Genomic DNA, 27,862 nt, shown 5'->3' on the forward strand with positions numbered 1-27,862 from the left:
CCCAGATGTTCCAGCTGTTCGGTGTGTACTTTGACTGTTAAAATAAAACCCAACATCTGCTCTTAGTTTGAATTGGTTCATTTATTGGCAGTCAGTGTTGGGCATGAGACAGATACACAAAGGCTACAACAAGGAAGAGTTTGACATTGACACATGAAAACAAACTACAAACCAGGTGGACAGCCTTCTCCATTACTCCCAGTAAACATTCGACATGGAAAGAGGTGTCCGCTCTGACTGTGAACTACATTCACTGATCTATTTTCTGTTTTATTGCGTTGTCCCATCGGCCGCTTCCCTTTTTTCTCTATTGCTCAAGCTAACAGCGGGTCGCAGGGCTCAGTTTCATAGTCGTTATTGTAACTACTGAGTTGGACAAGTGACAAAACACCGAAACAATAACACAAATCATTACAGCAACAATCGGACAAATTACGGATACACACATATAACACACAGCAAACATTTATTATATATCTAGTGATGATTTTTTAATGATTGCTTCAACAATCAGGAGCCATCATTTCCCCGTCTGCAGGTATACTTTCAGCTGTCTGCTTCACTGCTTATAATCGATGTACACAGAGGCTATGCTATGGTGAAACTGAAATACATTAAAAAAACTGCCTTAAAGTGCATCGCAGTGTTTCGGTCAGTCTAACTTAAACATCATGTGCTACTACAAGCAGACTAGAACCAATAGATAACAGTCATGGCTGATTAGAAAACACAGGACCACTAAAGTACAGCATCAATAAATGGGAACGACAACATATCTGTAGAGACACACGGCAGTAGGAAAGGGCAGCTTGGACACTGCTCTGACTTAGTGGCCCGCATGAACAGCTGGCTGTGGTGTCACAAATGCACTGAAACACACAGTGGGGATGAGCACAACATCTCAATAATCACATAGAGAAGGGAATAAGAGCATTCGGGCGAGTACAAAAACAATCAGTGACAGCTATCCATTGTTTGGTCCTACCTGTTGTCTTCTAAGATTGCTTTGTTCACCGAAAAGTGCACAAAAATAGCCTGTGGAAACACAACAGAGCCATGTTTTGTGTCCTCATTTACAACTACACAAGGGTGTGCGTGGGTATTCACAAGTGGACATTTGGAAAGGGGGGGAAAACGCAAAAAGTCGACCTAGCAGTTTTGCCGGGCGTCACGTGATGGGTCGTCGGCTGTATAGTCTGTTGAACTTGTGTCATAGCTTTTGTTGAGAGATTAACAGAGAACACACAATGTGGAGCTAGGCCCTGCCTGCCAGAGATAGACTCAGTCCTGGTAGAGAAACCCGGAGGGACCCACTGTTTCCAAACTGGCTCGAGTTCCTCTTCAGCTACCGCCGGGATGCTGCTCCTCCATCTGAGCAACTGATCTCAAACCTCCTCAAGATTGGCTTCTCAGCTGCCACTGTCACAGAGAGAAAGAGAGAGAGAGAAAGAGAGACAGCAAGCGAGAAAGAGAGAGAGCACTGGTTTGTTAATCCTTCCAGCCCCCCCTCCAATGAAACCGCACCTCGTTCCCAAGAGCACCATCCACCAACACAGTAAGTCATGGCCGCTGCGGCTGTCGCTTCATTGTCACTATCTTGTGTAGGTTAACTCAGAGATGGTTAGGAATAGCTTGGTAGCTGTGTCGGGACAAGAAGTTCACAATGTGGGCACTGGTCTCCCTCATGTCTTGAGGGGTAACTGGGCTCGTGGTGTGAGGGCAAGAAGGCGAAGGAAGTAGCGGAGTGCTGTGGGACGACGTTTCAACCACAGTTGAAAGAACCTCGGAGACAAAACGACCCCATCACCTCTCACAGTAGTGAAGGGTAAAGTCTTTGGAGAGCTGCTTCTCCCCTAACCCCCAGGGCTCCAGCTCAAATTTGTCCCCCACATCATCCTCATCATCTTCCCCATCTTCATCTTCCTCCTCGTCCTCATAGTGGCTGGGCTCTTCAATGGATGTCTCCAGGTGGTAGGAGTAGGGCTGACCCTCGGTGTACTCGTAGATAGTCGGCAGGCTGCTCTTTAGGCTGCAGCGCCGGCGCAATGCGACTAGCAGAGGCTGAGGCATGGTGAAAATGTCCATGTTGTTCCCTAGGTCGATCCAGGCCAGGCTGGCGAATTTCTTGGGGTCTTTGAGCATTTCGGTGAGGTCTTTGAGTATAGCCAGGGTGAGGCGGTTGCCATTGAGGGCTAAGGTGCTGAGTTTGGGCAGCGAGGCGAGGAAAGGCAAGAGAAACCTCAAATTTTCGTCAACAAGTTCGGTGAAGCTGATGTCTACAGCCACCACACTGTCTCTGTTGTTTTGGAGGTAGAAGGCGACTTGACGGACGTCCCGGGTCGAGAGGGGAATACCAGACAAGTCGACGGAGTCGCTGGACATTTTTTTCTGTAGGGTTGTCTTGAGACTGTTGGGAATATGAAGAGAAGAGAGTGGTATTACTTAGATGTCTCTTGCACATACACAGACAGAAATTGCTTTTGGCTGGAGGATGAAATGATCTTTGAATGATTCCCCGATTGATGAACAGAACAAAGCAGTAGTTTTATGCTGTGTTTCCTGAGCTGTATAAAGGAGGGGGGTAACTGGTCCAGCTTGAGCAGAAGGCTGGTACAGAGACTTCAGCATGGGGATTTGCTAGTGTAAACAGAAGAGTCAAAACATCCGAGCGAACCAGCAGCTTGAGCTTAAAGCTCTGTGGGCCAGAAGCACGGGGCTCCTTATAGTGCAGGGTCACAACCGTTTCCCCCTGCAGAAATAAATTATGAAGTGCTTTGGAGGAACTAATCTGAATAAATCTGGCCATTTCAGTTATGGGGAGGCTAAAGAAAGACATGACTTTGCCTCTTTTCTTTTGTTGGTCAGCGACGTGCCACCTGATAACAGATTTTGGTGCAATTGAGCAAAGGAGTATGGAATCACACAAAACGTCCCCAGTTTGCTACACATAACAGAATCTTCTCATGAGCTGTGGCTGACATGTTGTGTATGAATGTCTGTAACACATCATGATTAGGCCACAAAACATATGCCGCAGGAATGCAGCAATGAATAATGCGTCATTAATTCACACTGCTCGCCATTAATAAATTATCACGTCAGAATGACTATTCATTTAACACTTAATAACACTTAAGACTAACACTTAATAAATTACAAGCTAAATATGATCTCACCCATTAAGTAACCTGTATCATAATAACTGTGATTCTATTACAGAAAAGTGCTTTTTTGTTTGTTTGTTGTAGACAGCAGCTTTTGACAAGCCTCTTTGAGAAGAACATGCAACGTGAGTTTGAAGTAGCCAAAAACATTTAGCAGGTGATGAATAATGTCACAGATAAACGATCATGAACTCATAAAGGAAAACTTGATATCAATCTTGTTTTTGGCTTCTGACTGTGGCTTGTCAGCATTACTCAGTATTGTATCTGTGGATCAGTGGTTCATGCAGCAACATGTAGATGTACACCTACCAGCCAGGTTTCTCAAAGCACCTTATGTATGAGGACTTTCATAAAGGTCGACTGAGCGCAGTGGAAAACTGCAGTGAGTTTTGTGGCATAGAAATGAGTGCATTAACTCTGATACTGACAGACATTAATTGTTGGCAGATTGGTTTAATTTGCTCACATGAACATACACTGATCTGACTACAGTGACTTTACAACACCTGCTATAAACAAGGCAGACAAACATTGTTTAAGCTCAGCAGATGCTTTAACACGATTATAGCATGTTTGAAAAGTTCAGTCCCTCTGCTTGATTTTTCTGTCTCTAAAGGGGATTTCTGAGTTGAAATTAAATCAGAGAAGCTTTAAATGATTACTTTTCTGCCCAGGATTTCTATCTGTTTCAGTGCATACTCGGTATAACCCCTGGAATATCTTCAAAATCCTTTCAGGACATTGCATAATGAAAGCACGATTTGAAGCCGAATCTAAATATAGGCGATATTATGATCCCTTTCTGCAGCTAGCATTCGTGCCGAAAACATTTCTGAATTACTTGCACGCTCCTTTGCCCCTTTGTTTGCAGTCGCTTACATTTACAAGCTCCCGACTCCTCACTCACCTCCTCACCCCAGCCCTAGAGGAGGCAGTGTGTTTAACTTGAGCTGTTACTGAAGTGGCCTCCAAGCTGATTTGGTGTCAGAGTGAATTAAAGCATTCCCAGCGCCCTTGCGACTTACTGTGACATGCACCTGTCACTTGTTATGCACCCAAGTGGGGTTTTTTTGTGGTGCTGAAAATGGATGTGCCCTCAGCAGCATGCACAGCTCCTTTTTTTTAAAAGCAGGTGATGGGCTGATGATCAAATAACTTGTGAAAACCCCCCAAAGATCTGCAGATATCACCAGGATTTAAAAAGAAGTTTTAATCAGGTGCAGAGGACAAGAAATATGCCAAGCATGCTGCACTTCTATCAGACTCTTGTGAGCCAGAGTTCTTTCTCTCTCTTCTGTCTCTCGCAGCCTTTTTTACATGACAGAAACCTCATTTTAACCAGAGGCACAAAGGTCCTAATGGCCGTGGCAGAGGCTTTGCTCCAGGTGTGAATAGGTTTTGATCACACAGCTCCTTCCTTTTCAGACAGGCTTTTGAGCCCAGTCTGCACAAAAAAAGTATGTCTGAGGCATACACACTGGAAGCTTCTTTCATCCTGCGTCAAGATCTGATACCAGAAAACATGAGCGCTACTGATAACTTTGAGTAGATGGTTTTTCTTGTGGATTTTACATCCTCAAAAACATGAATATCAGGGCTCAGTGTAAATTAAGAAACAGTGCAGAGGTATGATGCTGGATATCTGTGGCTAAGTAGATGCCCAAAGAAATAATAATGGACACTGAATCCAGTAAGGACTTTAATAACAATGCATATTCACAAACAAGCAACCTAATAAACACCCTTTACATAGTTAAGAAATCAATTAACTTTACATTGTGGTGCCATATATTAAGTATTCCCACCAAGAGTGCACCGCTTGTCTCTATGTGTGGCTCATCAGTCTCCAAGTGTCAGCGATTTAATGCAACGAGGCCGCGTCCTAATTCAGTAAGCAGAAATCAAATTGCTGTTGGGATTTAATAAAGTAAATATTCATTCTAAAGCTTGCTGAGTAGAAGTGAGATTATATATATATTTTTTTAAAATTAAGAAACAGTTTTTTCTAAACGTGCAGTTCAGTTTCCTCCTCATCTCCCCTCTGGGCTGTTATTGCATTACTCACGCCATTTTGTCTTTTTTGTCAAGTCATTTATGTTCAAACTTTTCTCTATTATTCCTCTCAGTCCTCTGGTGGGTAAAGCCCATCTGCACGAGATGAGCAGTCTCGTCACATCTGCTCCCTGATGTCACGTATATTTTCCACTGCATGCTCATCATAAAGACGTACAGATGAGGTCGGCGTGCACTACAGATAGAAATCACACGCACATAATCCCTCTCAGCACTGCATTGTCCTTCATGCTGCAGGGTATTCAACCTCACACTTCACAATCCGTATCACTAAAGGCAGTTCCCTCCCATGCACCAATCAGCCGCAACATTAAAGCCACTGACAGGGAAAGTGGATAACTCTGAATAGCTTGTTGCAGTGTAATGGACTGCTGTGAAATCCTGGATCCTGGCGTTTATGTGGACATTATTTTGACATATACTGCCTACCTAACATCCCTGCAGACTTGGCTGACATCCGTCCGTACAAGCCCCAAGCAAGTACTTGAGGGAACTTGTGGTGCTTTTGAGGATCCTTTAATGACCATACAACACAGATTAAGCCTAAAAACTATATGATAGTTCAGGTTATTCTGTTTCTGAGTGTTAGGTGAGAGAACAAAAGCAAATTATTAAGTCACGTAAAGCTTATGGGAAAGAAAAACACTTCTGTAAAAGTCAAAAAAGAGAAAAGGTCACAAAAAGTGTCTGCAAATTTTATACTGACATGAATTTAGCCTTAAGGTGAGAGCACTTCAGTAGCGTATCTGGGTCACTGCATCCATCAAGCCCATTTTTTTTCATTGCACTTGGAAAAAAAAACAAGGAAAGTTTTCTAGCCAATCCTAAATAAACTAATTAGATTAGATTGAGATTAATGGGATTACTGAGTTTCAGATATTAATTCAGTGTGGCATTTCAGTCACACAAGTGTGTACAGTACTTAGAGGACTGCGTGTGCCGCACTAATGCTAGATAATGAAGGGATGAACAGTCCCGTGGCATTAAAAAGGACTGAGCTGTTTCTGTTTCCTCTGAGTGGAGAGAAACCCCACAGAAGTGGATTTGTTGCTTTTTTTAAATTTTATTTCTTGCACAGAGGAGCCAGGCTGTCTGCAGCTGAACAAAGATGGAAGAGAAAGGGAATATAAATCCACTCTAAATTTGTATTTGTGACACACTTTCTTTGGTTTATTTGCTCTGTAAATGTAGAACAATAAAACCTTATTTGACAAAGGATAGACTTGGAATTTTTACAAAAATGCTCTTATGGTTGTGTGATAGTTATAAAGTTACAGCCAAGAACACAAGCAGCGGCCTAGCTGCACCTCTGAAGTTCACTTTTTTAAAAACAAAATATGATGTTTTTGTTTAATTATTGACAAAAAACACGGTTCTAATGTTTTATTACACTCAAAGTTGATAGACTGTTTATAAAAGATGGACATAGTAACAAGTTTGTCTCCTACTGATTTCTGTTGCCTTAGGTTTAGCACTCGACTTCGGACAAGAGAGTGATATTGTAGAGGTGCCAGCTTAAGCCACGGACTGTATATGAAAGATGGACATAGCTACTGTGAAAAAGCCGAGGGTTTTTCGCCTACGTCATCTGTGTGTTTAAAATCAGATGTAAGCAAGCGGCAGATTTGACTGAGAAGCCAAGAGACACTGGATAGTTATAGGCTAGCAACTTAATAATCACACATATCCTGCTTTAACCTTCTTTTTGACTCTAATGTGGAACATGATTTACATGATAAACATTAGATTATAATTATAATCAAGAAGACTTATAACTAGTAAGAACCAGGGAGTCAAAAGGTAATTTTTCCTTAGACATCTCTACAGCTGCACTCAAAAAAATCCGTTGTTGAATGAACACAATTTAATCATGGCATCTTTTTCACATGACTTAACCAAGTACAATAACCCATTTTTGACCATGTCAAACCAACACAATTGGCATTTGGTGGTTTAATGTAATCAGATTACGTTGGATCAACGTAGTATACTTGCATTGACTTGAAGTGATTTAAATAAGTATGTAGAGTGAAATTTGTTTTAATTCATTCTACACAAGTTAAAAACTTTAGGAAAACACAATGAAATCTTGTTGTTTGAACAACTACTTTGTTAATCAAGGCAATTGCTGCTAGTCTTGCTTAATGAACCAATATGGGGGTTGATGATTTCATAGAGACAAACAACCATTTGCTCTTACATTCATGGGTAACTTAGAATCACCAATTAACCTAACTCTAATAACACACTGCAAACCAGCCAGATGTGGATTTGAACCCAGGCCCTTCTTGCTGTGAGGCAACAGCACTAACCATCACACCACAAAGCTGTCAAGCCAGGCTTAACAAAACTAGGAAAGCTATGATTAGAAGGCTTGATACAGAATTCTCTGTACATTTTTGTCCTTGACAGGTTAAACCACAATAAATAGCAATAGCACATACATGGTGAGGGTATAGTTGTCTGGCTCTTAAAACTCCAGTGATTTTTCTGCAGTTTGACATCTAATGTGATCTTGTGAATTTTGTGAGTCCAGGCAACTAACCACTCTTACTGGATTGTATCATGTCATCTCAACAAGAACAATTTAAGTCCTACCTCAAAGCACACTGTGCGCTGTCGATCTTACGTGCTGCACAATAATGTTTAATATTTAGTATTTACTGTTATATTCCCATATATCATCGTGATGTTGTTTATTCTATTGCTCTCGTTTTCTTCTGCTTGTTTTCTTTTTTCATTCTCAACAGGTGAAATTAATAAAAAAAAACAAAAAGAACAAATTAAGTTGCTGAATTTCATAATTTAATTACGTTCACCATAGAAACATGCAATTATTTAGTTCAAATTACAAGTTTGAATCTTGTACATGTAACAACCACCCAATTTTTTTTTTTTTGAGTGTGGACTTCTTTTAGTAACAAGAGGAGTCGCCTCCTGCTGACCTTTAGAAAGAATGCAGGTTTAGCCAATGTTTTTGTATTGGCTAAACCTTGGCTAAATTTTTTTTGAGGGGGTGGTGGGGTTGGGGGGTTGGTTCTTTTTACAGTTTATAGCCAACGATGACTAGTCGGCTTGGATAGCATGGCACATATAATTTGTAACTTTGTTTATGCAATAGTGTCAAAAATGAAAAAGAGTGGCTATGGAGGCTAAGTCACTTTTTACTTTATATCTCAGAGAAAAAATTAATTATATGGTTTGATTTTTGTGAGCTTCACAGATGCTAGCAGATGTCCTAAATATATCTAACAAAGTCAATCTTTGTGCCTAATTTTAGTAGTTATTCCAGGCTAAGCTAATTGCTAAGCTAAACTGCTAGCAGAGTTCCCAAGAGGCAATGCAAGTTACTCTAAATGACCTTATAAATATTTGAATCAGAAATAAAATGATGAGTTAAGCTCTTAACTGGGAAAAGTAGGCTATCTCCAAAAACTTAAGTTTGGGAGGTGAACTTTCTTTTCACAGTCAGCAGCAGACTGGACCTGTCTCATCTCTTTCTAGCCTTGACAGGTATTTGTTCATGAACACAACAGCAGGCGAAGCTGTCAGAGCTCACAACACCTGCTGTATTAATATTCTGTTTTAGGGTGGATTTCTTGTTTTAATGATTCATGTTGCTCCTGCTGTCTCAGCCAGTGTCACACCGTCTAACTGCAGGTTTATGAAGCCAACAACAAGACTAAGTGAAAAAGAGCATTTAGCTATCGGAATTTAGCGACTGTATGATTCCACACATTTTCAGAGAAACTGTCAGTTTCAGTAAAGTCGTGTTTTTTTCCTCTTCCGAGCTGAAATAAATGTCCGTGAGGACAACAAAGCCCTGCCTGTGCAGCTGAACAGTGAAATGTCTGATCTACATAAGCTTTTCTTCCAGTTTTTGCGTGTCACCTCTGAATGACTCGCAATAAACCCGTCTGATCTCGCTGAGCTCACATCGTCTCGTTTTCAGCCCTCAGATTGTTTTCATCTCTTTAAAATGAATCCATTATTTGCAGTGTGTAGTCAGATGTAGAATAAGCAATTACACGAGATACAATTATGATAGGCTTTTTCTGTTCATGAATAGGATTACCAAGTAACACCTAGACACACAAAAAGCCTATTTGTGTGCAACCTAATTCTCTATTCATCATTTGCACATCAAAAGCAATGCACTTTTTCATGAAAATAGCTACAATTACATTTTAGCACAACCCTCCCAGCTTTTTTTGGCATACAGATGGACACATTTGCTGCCACTTTTGAAGAGCGAAACGCCAGTAGCGATGCAAATCCACTGCCAGTCCTCTCAGATATGATTGACAGCTGTGGTTATTCTTAACGTTTCTATCAGGTCAGCCCGTGGCCAGCTCCGTCGTATTTCAGTGTCGGGTACAAAGATGAAAATCTCTACTGCTCGACATGGAGCCGAGCCCTGTTCTGTTGTGTGTGTGGCGGCTGACTTATTACAGACTGAATGTCTGGACAGAAGGGCTTACCAGGCCTGGGATTTCCGTCTGGACATGCTCTGCCTCAACCACTTTGAGTGTGGGGTCAGGTGATAGATCAGCTGTCTGCAAATCTTATCAGAAGACTTTATGGTGTCTGCATCCTGTAGACGAGGACAGAAAGAGTGCTGATAAAGGAACACAGAGCATGAGAGTAATAGTACTAAGGCAGCAGCTTTTTCTACCTGTGGAAGTAAAAGAGAAAAACAGTTCTTTGCAGCTCTTTATATCTCTCAAGGTTTTAAATCCTGCCAAGTTTCCTCTTTTTTTTTTTTTTTTACACTTATCAACCTTTAGCTCCACCATATTTCACCTGAACAGAAAAAATTATGGTTTATTATTATTCTTGAAGCCTTGAGCTACTCCTGAACAAAACACAATTTAACTGACTTGCTGGAGCAAGAAAATCTAATCACATGCAGCATGCACTGGGAAGCAAAACACAGGAAGTAGTAAGCAGAGGTGAGATACAGCAGCTACTGATAAACCCAGATAATTTCAATGTATTAATCATGCTGTGGCTCCTGGTGACCACTGTCTACATAATAATAATAATAATAATAATAATAATAATAATAATAATAATTCAGTTTTCATCTTTGATTTTTCAGACAGGCTGAATTACACATTCCCATCTGTATATAAAATTCAACCTTATTCTGTTTCAAGGTCCTATTTTGATTTATTCAATTTTGCTGGCACTGTCAGGTCACTCCGGCTTTATGAGTTTCAGGTATGAAAAATTTAACAAACTGCATTAAGCGGTTTTCCAGGATTCTTACTGAGCAGCTATTTCTAGCTCCTCGAGAGTAACATGTGTCGGCGGAATTTCTTTCGAGCATCTGTCTGTAGGAATGTCAATAACATCCTCGGATGAGATTTTCTTAAGAAGACAGCGATTCACAAAAGGAATTCATAAGGGAAATGTTCTTAGGAGAAAGCTTTCCTTTGCAGAGTGCTAACACCAAGCTTGTCAGGGAAACACAAAAACACACAGAAAAAAGGAAAGAAACCTGACCTTCTTAGGACACTGCATCTCTCGAGCCAGGCTGAGCAGCAGCTCGTGTGAAATGGGATCCACTAGATTGAGGAAGGCAGCATTTTTGTACAAGATGTCGTTGAGCGATGTGCCTTCTAAACCCAGATCCTACCAGAGAAGACAAGATAACAAAAAAGAATCACAAACCCAGCAAGATGCAGTTGCAGAAATACACAATTAGGGGTCTAAGAATATAGATTTAGACCGACAAACAGGTCCCTACTGTGTCAAGGGCATCGTGACTCCTAATGGAAAGATAAAAGAAGCGTTTTGTTTTAAATATTCATTAAAGAAGACGGGCTGCGTTTTCATCTACAGTAGCAAAGTGAAATGTAGGTGGGGGGAGTCACTGGGGAGAGGCTGTGTTTGGACATATCACCCCTCGGTGGCACTTATCCACAGGGCATATCTTGACATGCCATAGTGCTTACTGTTTGCAGAAAGCAACCCATGCCTGACTCTCTCTGACCTCATGTTAATACCTCAGATCAAACCTCTGATTTCTACATGCTCTACTTTCATTGGTTGTTTAAAACTTGGGGAAAAAACAACTCAACCCAACAACTTTCAAATGCATTTAATATCTCAGTGCACATGCATCTATTTTTCCTCATTTATAATTCTCTTCTTGCCGTGGCACTGCAATATGTTAGAGTTTGAATACATTTAATTTGTGCTGCACGTAAATACATCTGCAAAGAGGTCAGAACTGACAGCTGTCGTGGCAGCTTGCACGCAGTTATGATGAATCCGAGAGGATCTGCAGTGAAAAAAAGAAATCAAACCAACTAAAAAGAGGAGACGTCAGATGACCTTTCGAGAGTGATGAGACAAGCAGCAGTCAGCGGTGCTGCTGTGCGCGCTGAACCATACCAGCTCGCCTTCATCCACATGTCCATCCTCAAGGTCCTAATGAGCCAATCTATGATGGCGAGCACTTGTGCAGCCCATGCAAGTTTAATGAGAAAAGAAAGTCTTTGAGACACTACATACGGTACGCACACACCTGCGCGCATGCACACACATTCAGACACATCCGCTTTTTTTCCTTCCTTAAACACAATCTGCATTGATTGTAAAAGACAGTTGGAGTGGGAGGCTTGCAGCTCCACATTCCTGGCAGTCCTTTTAACAAGGGTGGCAGTAAACACAGACTGAACCCAAAGCACGGGAGAAGCTGCTTTTGCTCTTCTAAGAAAGACTTCTAAGAAAGAGAAGGTGTAAAAATATCTCCCTTCAGTGTTCATGCCTGATCAACTGTCACGTGCGAGTGTGAAACCAAGCCATGGATCTGTCCTCATATCTGCAACGAAGCTCAGATCTCTTTCCTATCTGCGGCAGAGCTCGCTGTTACACACCAATTAAATCTGCAGCTAATTCTGAGAACAGAATCTCGCCAATATCTGCTGCAAACGCTGCAAGAAAAAAAAAAGATAAAGTGAGGATCATTTAATAAAAGTAGACCTCATTTAGGGGAAAGTGAGCCTCCCGTCCCCTGTGATGTGGCTGTCATGGAGCCTGGCCAGGCCAGTTTATCTCCTTGGCTTGATTAAGGAGGTTCCACTCTCTCCTGTGTCAAGGCTTCAGAGTAATTAACACCAGACTGGTCAACAGCTAAAAGACAGAGGAAAGCCCTAAGGGCAAGCAAACAAATTAGATCACTTAGAATATTGCTGTATCTTTGATGTGTCCACATATCCTTTCATGCGTGTTTTACACATTTGCCAAAGCAGGCGAGAAGAGGCTTTAAAGAAGCCCTTTGATTAAGATCCTGTATGGTGGAGTGTAGGACATTTGAGGTCATGTGTACAAAACTCATCCTACTTAATTTTGCAAAAACTACATCAAATCATCGGACTGAGTGTGTTCTTAGCTTGATGATGATGCATTTTAGAGGTAATTGATTTAGTTTCCTCAATTCATTTTAAAATGACAAAAATACCAAATCTTCACATGACTATAGGCACACACACACACACACACACTAGAATATTTACAAAAATAAATAAATAAGGAAAGCAATGACAGTGGCCTAGATTTTCATTTCTTTAGGTAAGAGTTAATAAAACCTTTTGAAGTGGAATAATATTTTGTATTGGTGAACACAAGACTTCAGGGCTCTCATTGTTGCTGCTGGAGCACAGGCCATTACAGTGAGAGAGAGAGACATTAAGAGTGGGGAGTGATGGAGGTGCTAGGTCGCTCTAATGGGCACATTAGAACAGCCTAAGGAAAAGGTGAAACTCTGGCTTTAGAAGGGAAGGGAAACAAGGACAAATGCAGACAGGGATGGAGATTTATTTGTGCTCTGCATTTCAGGAAATATCCAGAACCATCAGGAGAAAATCAAATTTGAGGTAATGCAATGACACAGTGTGGAGTTTGAACATTTCCTCATTCGGTGGGTAGGTAATCCTATCAAATCTAATGTCAACACTGAGCACGTTTAGCCACAGTGAGAGAGAGAGTGGTGAGTCACGTGCTGTGACTGCCAATGAAACACTGTGTCACAGGTACAGTGCTCTGCCAGTGGCCTACTTTCCATAAAAAACAAATGCTTCAGGAGGAAGCGGCCAAAAGAGTGAGCCCACACACGCGTGTAGTAACCGCAAAGGGAAATGAACGAATAAGGTGGGCTTAGGTCAGAGGTCAGAGGCCGTTACAGAAAATGCAGGAGAACACTACAGTGCACCTGTGCCACCGCTACATTTTGGATATGCATGCAAAAGACTCACTCACGCACGTACACAGTCCCTCATCGCTCTCTGTGAGATGGGAAAACAATGCATGCCCGCATCAGCACCACAGCAGGCTTTAGGGCAGCGCTGCTGTTGGCAAACAACGTCCGACTTCACCATGCCCTGCGCAGGTTCCTTCCTTACCTTCCTCAGTAATTTGAGCACGTCGGTCGCCTGGTCTATCCTGCGGTCACGGAGCAGCTTCTGGATCTCTTTGATCCACGCCACTCTCCTCGTGTACGGGCTGTGGTTAGTCCTTCGCAGCATTCCAGGCAGTTTGTCTGATTTGAGCATCAGCGCAAACAGAAAGTCCCCGCCGCCCCGACCTCCCCTCTCGCTCTCTCCGGCGCTGTTCAGGAGCTTGCGTCGCCTTTTGGAGAAATTCTCGTTGTCCAAGCTGCTCTGCCTGCTCAGTCTGGAGCCCATGGTGTTGTTTGTCGGCTTGTTTCTTTCTCTTTTTTTTTGACACAGTCAGACAGCACCACTACCAAAAGGACAATCCCATGATGAGCTCCAGTTGCCCGTTTCCAGCAGATGCTCCTAAGTGGATGGTAGAGAAACCCCCCCCCCAAAAAAACAACAGCGTCGTGTTGTCTGGCTCTGCGACTGGCTGTCAGATGGCTGGGGATCCGGTGCAGAGCCACATAATATCCTAGAACGCTCTAAACGATCATCGTTGCCTCGTGCACCCGTCACGCGTTAGTATATCTCGCTTTGTTTTTCTCCTCCGTCGCTGCCACCGTGCGCTACGTGCGCCAAGCTCAGATGATGATGATGATGCTTCGGCTGCTTCATCCTCCGGTCGTGTCTGCTTTTACGCTGCTGTTTAGATTTGTGCAACGTGGAGAGTCCGACCAATCGCAGCATCTGGTGCCTGCTGCGCGTCTCTCCTCCCAGCCATAAACCCCCCTCAGCCCTCTCCCTCTCCTCCCCGTGCAGCTGCACAAAGGGGAATCAAATTATAAGAATATTCAGCACGTGAGACCAATGTAAGCAAAAGAATCGTTGAAAGAAAGGGATTTTTAAAAAAAAATGCTCTGAATGTGCCACTTTCAGTTTGATTTTTTTTTTCTCTTAGGGGGGTCTTCGGTTTATCCTCCAGAAGACCTGAAAGTTTGTCTTTTAGCTCCAGCTTCTCAAGTACGTGCTTCGCCATGGGCCCCGGTATAAATCTGAAATTTCTCTTTTGGCAGTCTTGTTGTTGTTCAGCCTTTGCATGAGCTGTCAGCTCCTGTTTGCATCAATCACAGCTTCACTAAGTCACAGAATTCACTGAAAAATATCCACATCCCGTCTTTTTGTCACATTGCCATCTCTCTTTATTTATTTCCACGGAGGTCGGTGAATGGGGGGCCCCTGAGGTGCAGCCAGCGACATAATAGACAGCTCTCAGTTATTTCAGCCCCCATCCACACCTATTCTATTTGTAGCCCAGCTTCCATCATTGTGGCTTTAAGGACTTTGAGCCTGACTTGACCTTATTTGCTGGCATGATTCAGGCTCAGTCTTGTTTAGTGGAGAGCACAGCGCTGTGATCTGTTCTCTAATAATTATTTTCCCCTGCTGTGGACCGGCCCAGCTGCATATTTTTTTAGAGGTTGTAATTATGATTGACCGGTGCCCTTAATTTAATGCAGCATCCTCACGGCACTGACTTGTTTTGTCAGATCCTTGACTCTCGGAGCAATGCTGGTAAAGCGACCCAATTGAACAGCTTGCTCTAAATGAACTGGTCATTCTGCTTTCCTGTTTCAGGTTTGCAAAGCTTTTGTGACAAGAGAATTAAATCTGCACCTAGAAACAGTTAATGAACATTAAAAAAAAAAGATTCTCAACCCAGTGGCCAACTTTTGGTGGGGTCTGGTGATGATTAAGGTGCACCGCTTTTACAGATTCTGTTTGATTTACATATCGCAGGGAGCACTACTCTGTCAGCTTTATTATATCCTGTGTGATTGCAGCTTCACAGTGGCAGCGGGGTTATCGCTCTTAGAGCTGAACAGAAGGGGTTTGAAAGAGACTCACATTTAACAGGCAGAGAGGGTCTAATGGGACAAATTTAGTGAGTACACATACATACATTTTTATTACTATTTTAAAGCTCTTCTAAGCTTTGCATCAACCCATTATCTACAATATAGGGAATTCTCTTATTGTAATATTCAGTATTTGTTGTTCTTTTCTGTCTTGACAAGCCAAAGCACGTTAATCTATAACTGTTCTAGCTGAAGATGTTTATGAACTGCAGGTTAATTGATATCAACATGATGTAGCACGACAAATGAAATAGTAAAAAAAACAAAAAAACAAAAAACAGGTCATGGTCAAAATAGCAAAGAAATCACACAGCCCAAGAGGATAACAGTGAAACAGTGATGTCATTTGCTTGCCCCCAAGCAGCTTAGTGGTTAGGATGCTGACTCTGAGTAGCAACCATTTTTCTGGGGTTGGCAAAACTGAGCTTTTGTTCTGCTGTTGAATCCGTGTAGGCTCAATAGTAATGTTCTATTGTGGCCGTTTACTACTGTCACATCTAATTATATTATGATGACTCATATATAATAAGCAATTTCTTCTTCTTCTGGCCTCTTCTCCTATAGATCACCACAGTGAACATTAGCCTTCATCACACCCTATCCCCAGCATCGTCCTCTGTCACACCAACCCTCTGCATGTCCTTCATTTCTTAGTGGTCTCTCTCTTTTCCTCTTGCCTGACAGCTCCATCTCGGACACACTTTGTCCAATATATTCACTATCCCTCCTTTGCACAAGTTCAAGCCATCTCAGCCTTGCCTCTCTGACTTTATCTCCAAGCTGCTCAGCCTGAGCTCTCTCTGATATTCTAATCCCATCCATTTTCGTCACACCCCAAAAAATCTTCAGCATCTTCAGCTTTGCCTTCTCTCTTTTTGTCAGTGCCACTGTCTCCAAACCAAACATCATAGCACGTCTCACTACCATCTTGTATAGTTTCCCTTTCATGCTTGCTGCTGTTCCTCTGTCACATATCACCCCTGTCACTAATCTCCACCCTATCTCTACTCTCATCTTCTCCTCTCTTGTGCTTTGGATGGTTGAACCCAGGTATTTAAACTCATCCACCTTCATAACCCTTACTCCTTGTAGCTTCACTGTTACACTTGTCTCCCTCACATTCACACAAATGTATTGTTTCTTGCTTCTGCTGACCTTCGTTCCTCTTCTCTCCAGAGTATACCTCCACGTCTCCAGGCTCTCTTGCACCTGTTCCCTGCTCTTACTACAGATCACAAAGTTGTCTGCAAACATCACAGTCCATTTAGACTCCTGCCTGACCTCATCTGTCAGCCTGCCCATCAGCACTCCAAACAAGAAAGGTCTTAGAGTCAATTCTTGATAAAATCTCACTCCCACCTTTCAGTCTTGTTGCACACCTCACCCTACGATCCCTGTCCTCATACATATATCCAAAAACAGCTGCTGTAGAAAAAATGTAACTCCAGTTCTCTTAATTTGTGCACATACCACTGATCAGGTTTCACTGTTGTTGTGCGGGCCTATTAAAGTAGTGGCTGTGGCCTTCAGTTTTCCCACTCCACCTAGCAGCAATACCGTCACTTCAAATTGCACCCCTTGGCCTATAACTCACAAAATCAGTCAAAAATCCCCCCAACACTGCACACTGTTAAATTTGACCCGTTCATGTATAACCTACACTGTGAGAGGTTGCAAACAAAAAAAGACTGGGTGGCCTCTGTTCTCCCTCATTTGTACAGTGCTGCTATGACAGAAGCAGCTTAGCTACCAACTCCTGATTGCAGCACACATCCCAGAACCTGTCTGTGGCGTCCCTATCATTAAAAGGAGCGCAGCCGGCCATAAAAACACATTACATCACCTTTCTGCTCTCCATGTTTCTGCAGGCTGCGTTTCACCTGTCGCAGAGGAACAACAGCAGCGTGTGATCAGATCTGCTGCTGCGTATACAGGAATAAACAAGCCTCCCTCTTTATTGTACGAAAAACAACTGGAGGGAAACATGGTGGGTAGTGTGAGTGCACCGCTCCCATCAAAGTCAAAACAAAACCTATAAGCCTCTAAGCTGACGGATAAAAATATGAAAAGAGCTCCAGCTAATATTTCACACAACAACTCCGGTGCAGTGACAGTGCTGTTCGCATTAAAACTGAAGGAAGCAAGGCCTCTGTGATCTGTAACTAAACAGAAATGTAATTGCTCTCTTCTGCTATAAATCAGCTCTGCCTGCTGAACAAACTCCCCTCTCTTGGGGTGGCTCTGAACATGGGAGATCCAGAACAGGATATAGTAATTAGATTTAGAGACAATCATAGCAGCAGCAGCAGCAGCAGACCACAGGCTCCTTTGACAGCACTTTATCAGTGTGGCCCAGCAACAGGAGTGCACGCTGGATTAGCCGAGGTACCACAGAAGGGTATTTGCTGTTCTGCAGCTACCGTCACCGATGCTGCCAGCTTGGACTTGTGCTCCCGGGCGAAGGCGAAGGCATCTTAATCGGTCTGAGGACGCCTGCAGAAAAAGCCAAATAGAATGTGACACGGTTACTGAGCATGGCAACGCTGCCGGCCGAGCCAATCACACAGAGCCCCGAGTCAGAGCTGAATGCTGCTTGCATCTGTAAACAGATCACTCTCACCTTCACTTTGGCAAACCTGGCAGATTGATATCCGAGTGAAATGGAAGGTTATAGAGCACCAGAAAGACAAACTTGAGAGCTTCACTCCAAAGTGATCAATGATGCGAAGAGCAGTTGTTGTTTGGAGAGAGAAATATGATGGAAATAATAGATTGCAGCACCCAAATTCAGATTTTTTTTTAAAGAATTGAATGTGGATGTCTGCAAATGTGTTTTTTTTCTGTCAGAATTTTGAACCTTATTGTTTTTCTTCCAACATCCCCAAGAGCTAACACACACACAGTAGGCACTCCAGAAAGCTTTGATGGTGATTGCTTTCCACCTCTCATCTTCCTCTATGCTTTTTTTCTCTCTCTATATATATATACACATTTCTTTTTCTTCTTCTTACTAAAAAAAACAAAAAAAACCCAGCATTGCTCATATGAAAGGACTGCTCATCAGAATCACAGTGTGACACCCGAGCGAAGTCACACCTTCAAACCAAGATGACACAGCACACATCAGCGGAGACTTTAGTTAGTTATATAAAACACACTGTCATTACTGCTAAGGCTCAGTAAGAGTCAGGTCATTCCTTCTGTTCTGTCCAGCATTTCCAATGAGTCTGTGAAACAAACAAACCAAAGGTGAGTGAAATAAAAATGTGGTGTTCTTTTTGCTTCAGATTGTTAAACATATGTAAATGTTTGGTTCCCAATTAAAAAATAATGATAGGCGATGTCTGGAGGAGAAGACTGTTGCTTCTGAGCTGAAGAACCCGGTGTCTTTCCGAGGTGTGCTGATTTCCCCGTGCCCCCCCCCCCCCCCCCCTTCCCGGCAGAGAAATGGTTGGGAAGTCCCTGATTGCTGGTCTGGTGGTCCTTCTGGTGGCTGCAGTGAGCCTGTTCCTGGGGGTGTTCATGGGTTTGGGGAAGAAAAACACACCTCCCACTTCAGACCACTTCTACTCAAAGGCCGCCGTGGCTGCTGATGCTGGAAAGTGCTCGGAAGTGGGGAGGTAAGACGACATATAGCAGATGCCGTGCTCTTCTGTGCACGTCTTAGCTGTTAAGTGTATTCTCTTGTTTCCAGGGACATTCTGAGGAAAAACGGCTCTGCTGTGGATGCTTCCATCGCTGCCTTGCTGTGTGTTGGCCTTTTGAACGCTCACAGCATGGGCATCGGAGGAGGGCTCTTCTTTGTCATCTATAACGCTTCCACAGGTGAGCGTGCCTCATTAGTTAGAAATTGCCAGCACAGACAATCGAGGAGACACTGATCAATCAGTCCTCGTTTTCTGCTCAACAGGAAAGGTGGAAACCATCGATGCGAGGGAGACTGCACCCATGAACGCCACTGAGGACATGTTTGGCAACAACACTAAGCTTTCTCGCACAGGTAGCACCCTGCTGTGCTCTGCTGGAGTATTTCCTGGGTGCTGATTGGCCAAATGTAGACCAGATTTCATTTAATTCTCTAAGGTTGTTGATGCTACCCAAGATCAAATAGGGATTTAGAGTCCATCGACCTCTTGTCAGATGTTCGCACATTCTTAACAACCTTATTACACCTTCCTTTGCCTCCATTTAAAAGCTCTGGGACGAGAACACTTTATCGATAGATATCTCACACTATCTTGATGTCTCTTAGCACGGTGGTCCCTCACTCAGAGAAGGGGTAGAAAGAGAGAGCTTGTGAAATTCAAATCAGTGGTACTACTGTTTCTGCGTGACAGGTGGACTGTCCATAGCCATTCCGGGAGAGATCCGCGGTTATGAGATGGCACACAAAAGGCATGGCCGGCTGCCATGGAAGGAGCTGTTTGAGCCAAGCATTGCCTTGGCTCGTGACGGATTTCCGATTGGAAAAGCCCTGGCTCATGCAATCTTAAAAAGCAAGGATTCCATTCAAGGAGATGCCAACATGTGGTGAGGGTGATATTCTCATATCTGAATACTTAATAATACACTGTAAACCGAAAGAAATAGATATTTGGGGAAATGTGTTCACTTTAACTATGAGTTAGAGGAGAAAATACTATGCTTATGCCAGCATGTATTAAGCTACAGCCAGTAGCCTAATACATGTTGTAGTAGATATTCTTGGCTTATTAGACTATTCTTAGCTTAGTTCAGCATCAAACCAGAAACAGGGGAAAACAGTTGTCTGAATCTGCTGCTGCTGGAGGTAAAGCAACCCACCCAGCAGCATATCTAATGATAAATGCCTCATCATTACCCCAGACTCTGAGCCAAATAAATGGCTGACCATGTTTATTTCACTGAAATAAAAACAGTCTTCCTAGAGTCTACTATTTATATACTATATACTATTCTCTACTTTAGAGAATACAAGAATAAGAAGATGGAAATGAGCATAGCAGGTGTGCTTTAGCAGAAATGACAGAGGTACCAAAATCTAAATGAATCAAAATGTTAGATGGAAATAAAATATCTATAATAACTGTGCTCCATGTCAAACTGTGGCTTTATATATATATATATTTTTAAAAAAAACCAATTGTGAAAATTATTCAGATATTACTCAGTGGCATCTGTGTTTCATTTCTACACCCTTATCCTGCTCTGATAATTGGGTGCATTGCTGTTTACCACAGCGGTTCTTTTTAAAGGTTTCAATTTCTACTTACAATGGCTTTAATATTCTTTAATACATGTTTTCTTTTCTTCCCTCTCTCAGCGAGGTCTTTTGTGATTCTCAGAAAAACATCCTGAAGGAGAATGATATTGTTAGATTCCCAAAGCTGGCTGAAACATACCAAAGAATAGCAGAAGAGGGGCCTGATGTGTTTTATAACGGGACGATGGCACAGAACATTGTTGAGGACATCCAGGCGGCAGGTGCTCTGCTGTATCCTCATCCGCTGTTGTCTTCAGATGCTTCAGTTGTTACTCCTCCTATTGAATTCACAACGACACTTCTGTACTGGTTCCAGGTGGTATCATCACCCTGGAAGATTTGTTGGAGTACCAGCCCGTGCTGAACGAGAACCCTCTAAAGCTGAACGTCGGGGAATACACCATACATGTCCCAGATGCCCCCTCCAGTGGCCCTGTGCTGGCACTCATACTCAACATAGTGGATGGTGAGCAGCCTGGCTGAGTGTTTGTGCAGCCATGCAGAAGAGAGGATGTCAGGTTTCCCCAGGTCGTCTCTAGAATGTTTCTCTCCCTTCTTTGGAAGCAGAAAACTGAGCTGCTGCTTAGTTCTGCCTGCCAAATTTAATTTACCATCAACACTCCATCTGTTCAGGCAGAGAATCATTAAGCCATGCTTCATAATAAAAGTGGCATCATTCATTTAAATTGAGCACTGAATGTGTTCATATATGAAGTTGGAGGGGTGCGTGCCCGCACATTTATTCTATTTGTATTGCAGTTTTTAATAACATGCCATTGACTTTTAGCACAATAACAGAGAAGATCAGATCAGGCCAGTAAATTGTCATCTAACTGTCATTCGCTCCAGATGTATTTTTCCTGTGGATATATTGCAGGGTTCAACTTCTCAGACACGAGCGTCTCTACAGCAGAGAAGAAAACTCTGACGTACCATCGCATTGTAGAGGCTTTTCGTTTTGCTTACGCCAAGAGGAGCAGATTGGGGGACCCTCGGTATCTCAACATTACTGATGTAAGGGCTCCAGCTATAATCCTCTTCATTCTTTTTTTGAGCATTTACGGCATAATTTTTCTCACTGTGGCCATAAAATTGTCTCCTGGAAACTCTTTAACTCTTAAACAGTCTGAAATGCCTGTTTTCTCCTCTTTAACTGACTTGTTTTGCTCCTTTCAGCTAATCCAAAACATGACCTCAGACTACTTTGCTGATGGCATAAGGAGCAAAATTACAGATGACACGACCCACCCAGACAGCTACTATGAGCCCGAGTATTTTGTTCCAGACAACCACGGGACAGCTCATCTGTCAGTCATTGCTGAGGATGGCAGTGCTGTGGCAGCAACGAGCACCATCAATCTATAGTGAGTTTCTCTGACAAGGCTGACATCAAGTCAGTAAATGTGCCTCTCAAAAGCCATGCATGTAAATGAACTGTCTTCCCTACAATGTAGCGCACTGAGTGAAGGTTTAAAAAATGGCTTTATTTCCCCAGCTTTGGTTCAAAAGTCATGTCTCGATCTACTGGGATCATTTTTAATGATGAAATGGATGACTTCAGCTCTCCATACATGACCAATGGGTTTGGAATCCCCCCTTCACCCAACAACTTCATTCAACCAGGTGTGACTGAATTGAGTTATCACACTAGTACTTCTCTAATCCCCTGTGGGGCAGTGACCTTTAGTCAGTGTTGATGGATATCAATGTTTGCTAAATTAAGCCTCATGTTTTTCAAAGATAGATGGTGTTACTAGATTCTTCCTCTGGTTAGGATGATTCAGAGGAGGGCCTTTTACTCATCCTCAGTTTTGCTGCCGTACAATAAGCTAATCGCCTCTCTCACTCTGTGGGTCACCGGCTTGTTGTAGCATCTCAAATAGACTATGATGTGATTGAGCTGAGTTGTTGACATTCAGCATGACTTTGCTAAAACTATCAGGCAGTCAAATCCACCTTCTTTTTACAATCTGTTTCTAGGCAAAAGGCCGCTGTCTTCCATGTGTCCTACTATCATATTTGACAAAGAAAACCAAGTGAAGATGGTTGTAGGAGCATCCGGGGGCACAAAAATCACCACAGCCACAGCATTAGTAAGTCTAATTCATTCAAATGCATCACCCTCATGTTGACTTGGGAATGTGAAACCTCACATACATGTTGTCATTTTTCTTACCTAAAAACAGGTCATCCTCAACTCCTTGTTTTTCAACTATGACCTAAAGAAAGCCGTGACAGAGCCACGACTTCACAATCAGCTTAATCCAAATATGACAGTAGTGGAGCAGGGCTTTGAAAAGGTGGGTCACACAGACAGCAACATAGCTTAGCAGTATTACAGTTGTATCATAAGCAAAGAATGTGCATGTATGAATGTACTATGCATGTGACCATTAGTGTACTATGACTATAAAAATTGCTGTGAAAACAGGATCAAGCACAAAAGTACAAAAATATGTGTGACAACGAGGATCCAACGACAGCAGAGTTGCAGTTTTTAAACCTCTTTTATTGACCACTTTTCCAAGGAGCAGCTTTCCAGCTGTCCTGCTTCTGTAGCACACACAGCCTCCTGAACAACATCTTTAACAGGGGACGCATGATTAGGTGATGAGGTCAGGTGTGTGAGTCAGCCTCCCTGAACCCACTGCTCCACCCCTCCCCTGCAGCTGAGCCACAAACCACACCCCGCCGCAATGTTTATGCATATTTTGGAGAATGAATTTGCTGTGCACATACTTAGATTGTATATTGTTTACAATAGTTGTTTATTGTTTTAGAGTGCAGCATTTTGCTACTTAGCTGAGTGTAGTGGAAAAGAATGTAGTATAGTATAAGTATATAGTATGTAGTAAAAGTATAGTATAAAAGAATGAATCTTTGACTTGAAAAACAAAGTTCAAAACAAAAGGGTCACTAGAGCTATAACAAATCCTCCTCATGCTAGAACGTGTGTACTGATTTTCACGACACTTCTTTAAAAAGTTTTTTTTAGCCTTAAAAGAGTGAAAACAATTCATTTCAATTACATTTATCGAATCCTTTTTAAATAAAGAACCAACAAACAAAAACAGCCTCCTCAAGGTGCTTTATATTGTAAGGTAAAGATCCCACAATGATACAGAAAAACTCCCAATAATCTGACAACCCTCTATGACCAATCACGTGGCGACAGCTGGATAAAAAATCTGCCTTTTAACAGGAAGAAACATGCAGGAGAGCCAGACTCAGGGAGGAACAACCATCTGCTATGACCGGTTTGGGGTGAGGGGAGCAAGGCTGGGCAAAAGACACACTATGAAAGAGAGCCAGTAGATTAATAACAACTAATGATTAGAAGTGAGTGAACAAGAAACCCTCCATTCATTGTGGGAAGCCCTCAGCAGCCTAGGCCTATTACAGCATAACTATAAGCTTTATCAAAATGGAAAGTTTTAAGCCTAATCTTAGAAGTACAGAAGTTTTCTGTTTCATGAATCCAAACTCAGAGCTGGTTCCACTGAAGCTCACCCTGAGACAGGATGTTATGATATCACAAATGTTGCTGAAATGCAATAAAGCAGCCCTACGCTAAACTGCCAATAGTATTTACTCCCCCATCCAAATAATTAAATTCCAGTTCCAATCATTTTCATGGTCACAGGTATATAAAACGGAGCTCCTAGGCATGTAGACTTCTTCAACAAGCATTTGTGAAAGAATGGGTGGTTCTCAGGAAGTCACTGAATTTCAGTGTGGTACCATTATAAGATGTTTCCTGTGCAACAAGTCCAGTTGTAAAATTTCCTTGCTACTAAATATTCCACAGTTAATTGTTAGTGGTATTATAACACAGTGAAGTGACTGGGAGCAACAGGAGCTCAGCCACAAAGAAGTAGGTCACATAAAACCACAGAGCAGGATCACCGGATGCACAAAGTGCATAGAGGTTGCGAACTTTCTGCAGAGTCAGTTGCTACAGACCTCTAGACTTCATGTGACCTTTAGATTAGCTCAAGAACAGTGTGTAGAGAGCTTCATGAAATGGGTTAACATGGCCGAGCAGCTGCATCCAAGCCTTACATCACCAAATGCAAGGCAAAGTGTTGAATGCAGTGATATAAAGCATGCCAACACTGGACTCTAGAGCAGTGAAGAAGTGTTCTCTGGAGTGATGAATCATGCTTCTCTGTTTGGCAAGCTGATGGATGAGTATGGGTTTGACTTTTGCCAGGAGAACAGTACTTCCTGGAAACAGTTTAGGGATAGCCCCTTCCTGATCCTGCATGACTGTACACCAGTGCATGGGTCCATAAAGACATGCATGCACAAGTTTGATATGGAAGAACTTAACTGACCTGCACAGAGTCCTGACATTGATGTATTTGTTTAATATATGCCCTGAAGGACTTATCCTGCTCAAAAATTATTCCAAAATTCCTCCCAGTGTAATTAGAGGCTAAAATAATACCACTCATTGTATCTGGTTAGAGACCACGTTTCTAAGATTTTTAGGGCCAAGTAACAATACAATACAATACAGCTTTATTTGTATAGCACATTTAAAAGACCAGTGGTACACCAAAGTGCTTTACAATAAAAACAGGAAAATTAAGACAATAAATAAAAGACTATTAACAAAGTACCACATATGTCATCAGGTTAAGGGCACAATTAGTAACAAGTAACAACAGTTTTATCTGAATTTAGCACCAGATGTCATCCAGACCTTTAGGTCTCTATGATATTCCTTCAATGTGGTGTGTCGCATTTGCCTTCATGGATAGATAAAGCTGGGTATCATGTGCATAGCAAGGATAATGTATGCAATGCCTTCTCATAATGTTACAAAATGGAAGCCTATATGATGTAAACAGAATTGATCCCAGCACAGAACCTTGTGGAACACCAAAATTAACACTGGTGTCTAAGGAGGAATCCCTCCCTACCTACAGCACACTATAATCTCTGTAATAAAATATTATGGTCATCAGTATCAAATGCTGCATTGAAGTCAAGCAGGACAAGAGTCCACTGTCACAGGCAATAAAAGGATCCTTGGTACAGAAGCTAGCACTCTTTGTGTACTGTGACGAGCAGGTGACACTTGCCAGCACATGCAGCCCATTAACAGAGACAGACTGATCATATCTGAGATTGAAGCATTAATTAACGGTAAGACTTCTTTGAGCAGTCTTAATGGGTCCTAATAGACAGGTCGATGATTTTTAGGAAGTACTTATTGAAATTAACTCAGAAAGATCAGAGTCCTTTTTAAAAAACAAGAACAAATAGAGCAACAAACTCGTTGTTAATCAGATGCCATTTCTCTGCCAGTTACGTGCTTTAAATTGTGCATTTGTGAGTTACACCAGGGAGTCAAGCGCTTGTGATTTGATGCTTTCCTTTTTTTTTTTTTTAGAGGAACGCTGTGAGGATGTTACACTTATAAGAAAATAATCAACCACTGTGGGAGCAAAGTTTGGGTAGCTGCTCTGTACTGTGTTGGCACACGGTGCTGAAGATATTAAACTTAGTTACGGCAGTTTTAGAAAGACATCTACTGTAATGAAATGTTTTCCCCACTGTGTAATTCCACATTGTAAATTTACATGTATTAAGAAATGATCAGACAAAAGAGGGCTTTCAGGGAATACAGTCAAATGTCCAGTTTCTGTGCCACATGTCAGAATAAGATCAAAAGTATGGTTAAAGAGTGAGTGGTCTCATTAACATTTTGAGAGAATAGATTAAATGCCGTGTTGAGGCAGTCATTTTTACAGTCTACATGGATGTTAAAATCACCCACTACAATTGAACTGACAAAACCAAACAATTGAACCAAAACAGATAAAAACACTGGCAAATCGGGTAGAATGGATGGGGAGATGGATGAAATTTAACAAAAAATGAAAATGTTTTTTTAATTTTTTTATTAGAGTGTAGGTTAGGAGTCAGGTTTTCAAATGAATTAAAACTCTGTCTCCATTTTTGGTTGATTAAGAAGCTAGAGTGAAAGATTGTTGCTACTCCTCTGTTCCCACCTCAGAGGATTCTGACCGTTAAGATGACTCGGGCATGAAAGTGTTTGATTTTTTATTTCCTTCTTTCTGTGAGGCCTTCAGTCTCCCTAAATTGGCAATTGGTCATCAGACCTTGCACTGAAAGAAAAGCCATAGCATCACCAGAGTCACAAGGATTCATCCTCTGGACACATTGGAGGTCTACACATTTTTAGACATCCCTTTAGCAGGGTTAAAAACACATAGCAATGAGATTTGATAATAAGGAAAGGGAATCAAGTGTTTCTTTATATAGTCCTTATCTCATTTTAAGTTTTAGATTTATGCACATTGACTTTTACACATGTGCCAGCAGCCAGGAAGGTAAAAAAAAAATTCCACATGTGTGCTATGCATTACAAAGCCAAAACTCCTGCACAAGACTATTTCTCTATGTTTTTGTATGTGTGGTGGAACTATGCCAGAGTGTCCTGGAGGGTCTGGTCCAGAAGAACCATGTAACGCAGCTGCTAAGGACTCCAGACTCGGTGGTCCAGGCTGTGGTGCGGCAGGGAGAGCGTCTCTGTGCAGAGTCTGACCCCAGGAAAGGAGGCTATCCTGCGGGATACTGAGCATTGCTGCAATTTCTTCTCAGCTCCCCTCAGCGGGACAGTCTCCTCAAAGACACTCGGACAGAATCACAATGAGACTGTGTCTGCACTGAAGACTTAAGCATTATTTAAGCTACGGAGACACAGCCACTGCGCCTTCTCTGAGATTAATTTAATCAAACATGGAAATTAACTCCACTTCAATACCTCTTTTACTCAATTATTTAACATCACTTCATTTCTTTTTTTTGGCATTAATTTTGTGTTCTGAAGTAAAATGAGAGGTTGTATCTAGTTTGACTCTTGTATCATCACTACTGGATACTGGTCAGGGTTGTATTTGAGAACTGAAGCAGAAACCATTTGAACATTCATTTCAGTTCATGTATGACACATCATTATTATAAACATCCAAATATAAACCAACGCTGGGAATGTCATATTAAGAAATGTTCATAGGTTTCAACAACAAGTTGGAGGTTGTC

The 27,862-nt window shown here is 42.1% G+C and overlaps 2 protein-coding genes across 2 annotated transcripts; one reads left to right on the top strand and one right to left on the bottom strand.

Annotated features, from left to right (window-relative positions):
- Window positions 1–74: 74 nt before the first annotated feature.
- Window positions 75–14,324, bottom strand: lrrc75ba (leucine rich repeat containing 75Ba). The gene is made up of 4 exons (XM_006803197.2): window positions 13,652–14,324; window positions 10,749–10,877; window positions 9,722–9,834; window positions 75–2,407 (listed from the first exon to the last, which is right to left on the bottom strand). The coding sequence occupies exons 1-4, from the start codon at window positions 13,931–13,933 to the stop codon at window positions 1,804–1,806; spliced, it is 1,128 nt and encodes a 375-aa protein (XP_006803260.1). The 5' UTR covers window positions 13,934–14,324; the 3' UTR covers window positions 75–1,803.
- On the top strand, window positions 1,235–27,763 carry ggt1a (gamma-glutamyltransferase 1a). Its single transcript, XM_006803196.3, has 13 exons — window positions 1,235–1,555; window positions 18,987–19,163; window positions 19,238–19,368; window positions 19,454–19,543; window positions 19,881–20,073; window positions 20,846–21,006; window positions 21,102–21,251; window positions 21,663–21,799; window positions 21,962–22,149; window positions 22,281–22,408; window positions 22,766–22,878; window positions 22,972–23,085; window positions 27,252–27,763. Exons 2-13 carry the CDS (start codon window positions 18,991–18,993, stop codon window positions 27,396–27,398), a joined length of 1,725 nt encoding a protein of 574 aa, XP_006803259.1. The 5' UTR covers window positions 1,235–1,555; window positions 18,987–18,990; the 3' UTR covers window positions 27,399–27,763.
- The last annotated feature ends 99 nt before the right edge of the window (window positions 27,764–27,862 follow it).

This window comes from Neolamprologus brichardi, chromosome 12, assembly GCF_056152115.1.
Source record: "Neolamprologus brichardi isolate AB-2024 chromosome 12, ASM5615211v1, whole genome shotgun sequence".
In the NCBI taxonomy this organism is placed as follows: Eukaryota; Metazoa; Chordata; class Actinopteri; order Cichliformes; family Cichlidae; genus Neolamprologus; species Neolamprologus brichardi.